This window comes from Trichosurus vulpecula, chromosome 6 (assembly GCF_011100635.1).
Source record: "Trichosurus vulpecula isolate mTriVul1 chromosome 6, mTriVul1.pri, whole genome shotgun sequence".
Taxonomy (NCBI): domain Eukaryota; kingdom Metazoa; phylum Chordata; class Mammalia; order Diprotodontia; family Phalangeridae; genus Trichosurus; species Trichosurus vulpecula.
The window spans coordinates 260785364-260788768 of NC_050578.1; the positions used below are offsets into that span (position 1 = coordinate 260785364).

General features: G+C 36.2%; 1 protein-coding gene across 1 annotated transcript; it reads left to right on the plus strand.

Moving 5' to 3' along the window:
- Positions 1 to 1659: 1659 nt before the first annotated feature.
- Positions 1660 to 2589, plus strand: LOC118853764 (olfactory receptor 4C12-like). The gene has a single exon (XM_036763965.1). The coding sequence runs from the start codon at positions 1660 to 1662 to the stop codon at positions 2587 to 2589; it is 930 nt and encodes a 309-aa protein (XP_036619860.1).
- Positions 2590 to 3405: the final 816 nt, after the last annotated feature.

Consider the following 3405-nt stretch of genomic DNA (forward strand, 5'->3'; position numbering starts at 1 on the left):
TCACCAGAAAAAAATAATAAGGAACACTTTTTGGAAGGGGAATGAAGAGGAATCAGGAAAGATGAGGGAAATGGAAACCAAGGCATAGATATATCAGTGGAGTTGGCACCAAAATCAAGCCAAAAGTAGCAAATTCAAGGAATATGGGGCCTGAGAAAAGACCATTAAATTTTAAAGTAACAAAATCATTAGTAAGTATAACCACTCAACTGATATATTAACTCTAGGGACTCAAGATATTTATCCTAAAGAAGAATTAATAATCTTTGAGGGAGGAAAATGTTTGATAATTGTCTTAAAATATCTCAACATTATAGAAAATAATTATTAGTTTCCATCTTATTACCCCTAGAAAATATAACTAAAATCTGTTGCTGGAAATTATGGGCAGGAGAAGACGGGGTGAGTTTGCTTCAACATACAGAAAAACTACAGAAATTGAATAAGTTGCCTCATTGTATAATAAGAACCTTATTTAGAAAATGGATTCTTGAGTAGAGAGTTAGTTGGCTTATTGCAAGGAATGCTATAGACTGGACTCAAACTTTAAAGAGTAGTGTACTAGAAAGGACCTTTGAATATCCTTCTAGTTCCAGTTCCCATAAATATTCCACATCTAGTATACTGTACTAGCCTTTGCACCTATTATCAAAATGTCTATGCTTTGAGATCAAGAAAAATTGTTTGATATATTGGGAGGACTGCTATAGAGTGAGCAGATATGGATTCTGATCTCAACTCAACCAGTGACTGCCTGTGGGTGAGACACTTCACACTCTCTAAATCTTAATTTTATCATGTGTGATACAAAGGTGTTTGGCAAGATAAATCAAATGTAAAATATGTATTTTACATATGCATACTACATATCTACATACATAATGTGTATATGTGCCTACATGTATAAATATATTTTCTTCAAAAATCTTCTGAGGTATGCTGTTGAAATTATATAATACCTATTTTAGAGATGATTTAAAAATGAGGATAAGTTAACTATTTGTCCCATGCCCACACAAAGTTAGTTATTTATCCCCCTAAATGTCAAAGTGGATTTTCAATTTTTTTCCAAGGTCTTTTCCAGCATTTTATTCTGTGAAACATATCACCTGTGTTTGTCTCAGATTCTGCTTTTCAGAGAAAATGTGCTGTATGAAACTGTTATACTATCATATAATTTCCCCCCAAGAACTTCCTTTCCCTGACCTACCAGAATAGGAAGTAGGGCACGTACTACAACTTACTCTTCCCAGCATGGCAGAAAAAAAAGAAAAACAGTAAAGGTTAACAGAACAATATCTGGCTTTCAGAAGATTTCTAATCCCTAGTTGTATGTTATTGACCTGAGGAAATTTTGAACAGAATATCCCTGTCCATAAAAATATCCTTCACATTCGTCTTCGAGGAGCCCTTTCCAATGGCTCTTTTCTGTAGGGAAATGAATTATCAGGGTTATTAAAGATGGGAATCAGTAACCTAAAGATCAGGAAACTTCCATCACTAGAGAGCTTTACCATTAGAACACTTGACCATTATGATAGTTTGATTCTTAATTTGTCTTAGTTCATGGAACTGGCCTGTGTGACATCCTATGATTCTTGGGTTTTCATTGCAGATAAGACACCTCTAATTTCTCTATTCCCTGCCTAAACTACGTAGATGGATAATGGAAGAAATGTGACTGAATTCATCTTATTAGGACTTACACAGAATCGAAAGATGGAGAAAATAATATTTACAGTGTTTCTTGCCTTATATATGGTGACTCTGGCAGCCAACCTGCTCATTGTGGTTACCATTACCACCAGTCATGCTTTAGGCTCCCCCATGTATTTCTTCCTGGCACACTTGTCTTTCATAGATGCAATTTATTCATCTTCTTCAGCACCTAAACTGATTATGGATTCCCTCCATGAGAAGAAAGTCATCTCCTTTAATGGGTGCCTGACCCAGGTCTATGCAGAACACATCTTTGGGGGTACTGAAATCATCCTGCTCATGGTAATGGCCTATGATAGATATGTAGCCATCTGTAAGCCCCTCCACTACATGATCATTATGAACAGGAAGTTATGCATCATCTTTGTGATTGTAGCTTGGATTGGTGGCTTTCTCCATGCAACAATCCAGATTCTTTTGACAATCTGGCTCCCTTTCTGTGGACCTAATGTAATAGATCATTTCATGTGTGACTTGTACCCTTTGCTCAATCTTGTTTGCATGGATACCCATACCCTTGGTCTATTTGTGGCATTCAATAGTGGTTTCATCTGTCTGTTAAACTTCATTTTCTTGATGGTATCATATGTATTCATTCTGCATTCCTTGAAGAATCACAGTCTGGAGGGGAGATGCAAAGCCCTCTCCACTTGTTTCTCCCACATGACTGTTGTTGTCTTATCCTTTTTGCCTTGTATCTTCGTGTACCTGAGGCCTGTGGTCACTTTGCCTATTGATAAGGCAGTAGCTGTATTCTATACTATGGTGTCCCCATTGTTAAATCCCTTAATATACACCCTCAGAAACACAGAGATAAAAAATGCAATGAGGAAGCTCTGGAATAAAAAAATGAACTCACGTAATAAATAAATAGAATGCTATGGGAGAAAAATTTATGTTTATAAACCTGACTTTAGAGGAGTCTTTAAGTAGACTGGAGTGATGAAATCCTCGGTCAAAGGAAGTGAAATCTATTTATAGCTCTCTCATCTGGTTGAAAGCAGCTTAGCTTAACACAACACAAGCTTATTTAGCTATATATTGAAGATAGTAATCACAATATAAGAAGAAAAGTAGAAATTGTTGCTCCCAATAATTTTCAGAGAGCAAAATTCAAGAATGGAGCAAATACTTATTGTCAGTGTCTAAGACCATCATATGTAAATGCACAAAATGGACTCTACCAGTGGGTTCTCATCTCTCTGTTTATCCTCACAATGATTCCTTTAATGAATTCCTTTCTTACCAAGCTTAATACTCTTTACAAGCAACTTTTGATGTCTGCTACCCCAGCAGTGACTGTACTGCGTCCTAGGGTCTCTATCTGACCCCAACTTGGTAGGTTTTGACATTTCTACTATCTCATTTCATATCTTTATGCAATAAGGTTTTGATGTCTAGATTATGGTTTAAAATATTGCAATGATGATTGCTTCAAACTAGTGGAATATACCTATAAACGTGGACAAAAATATGATCATTGGATTATTGTCAAACTTATCAATAAGGCTTTAACATCCATTCAGTCACCCATTCTGACATCCACCCATCTTCCTTCATACCAATATATTTTTCACCCAGATTTTTCCCAGGAATGGTTCCTTTTGCACCTGGACTTTAAAGACCAGAGCACAATGCTTTATTTCAGAAGTGGGAGAGATAATCCACTGCATTTTGGGTTTCTGA

Coding starts and splice junctions, on each gene's coding strand:
- LOC118853764 (XM_036763965.1), top strand. CDS start 1,660: ATGGATAATGGAAGAAATGTGACTGAATTCATCTTATTAGGACTTACA.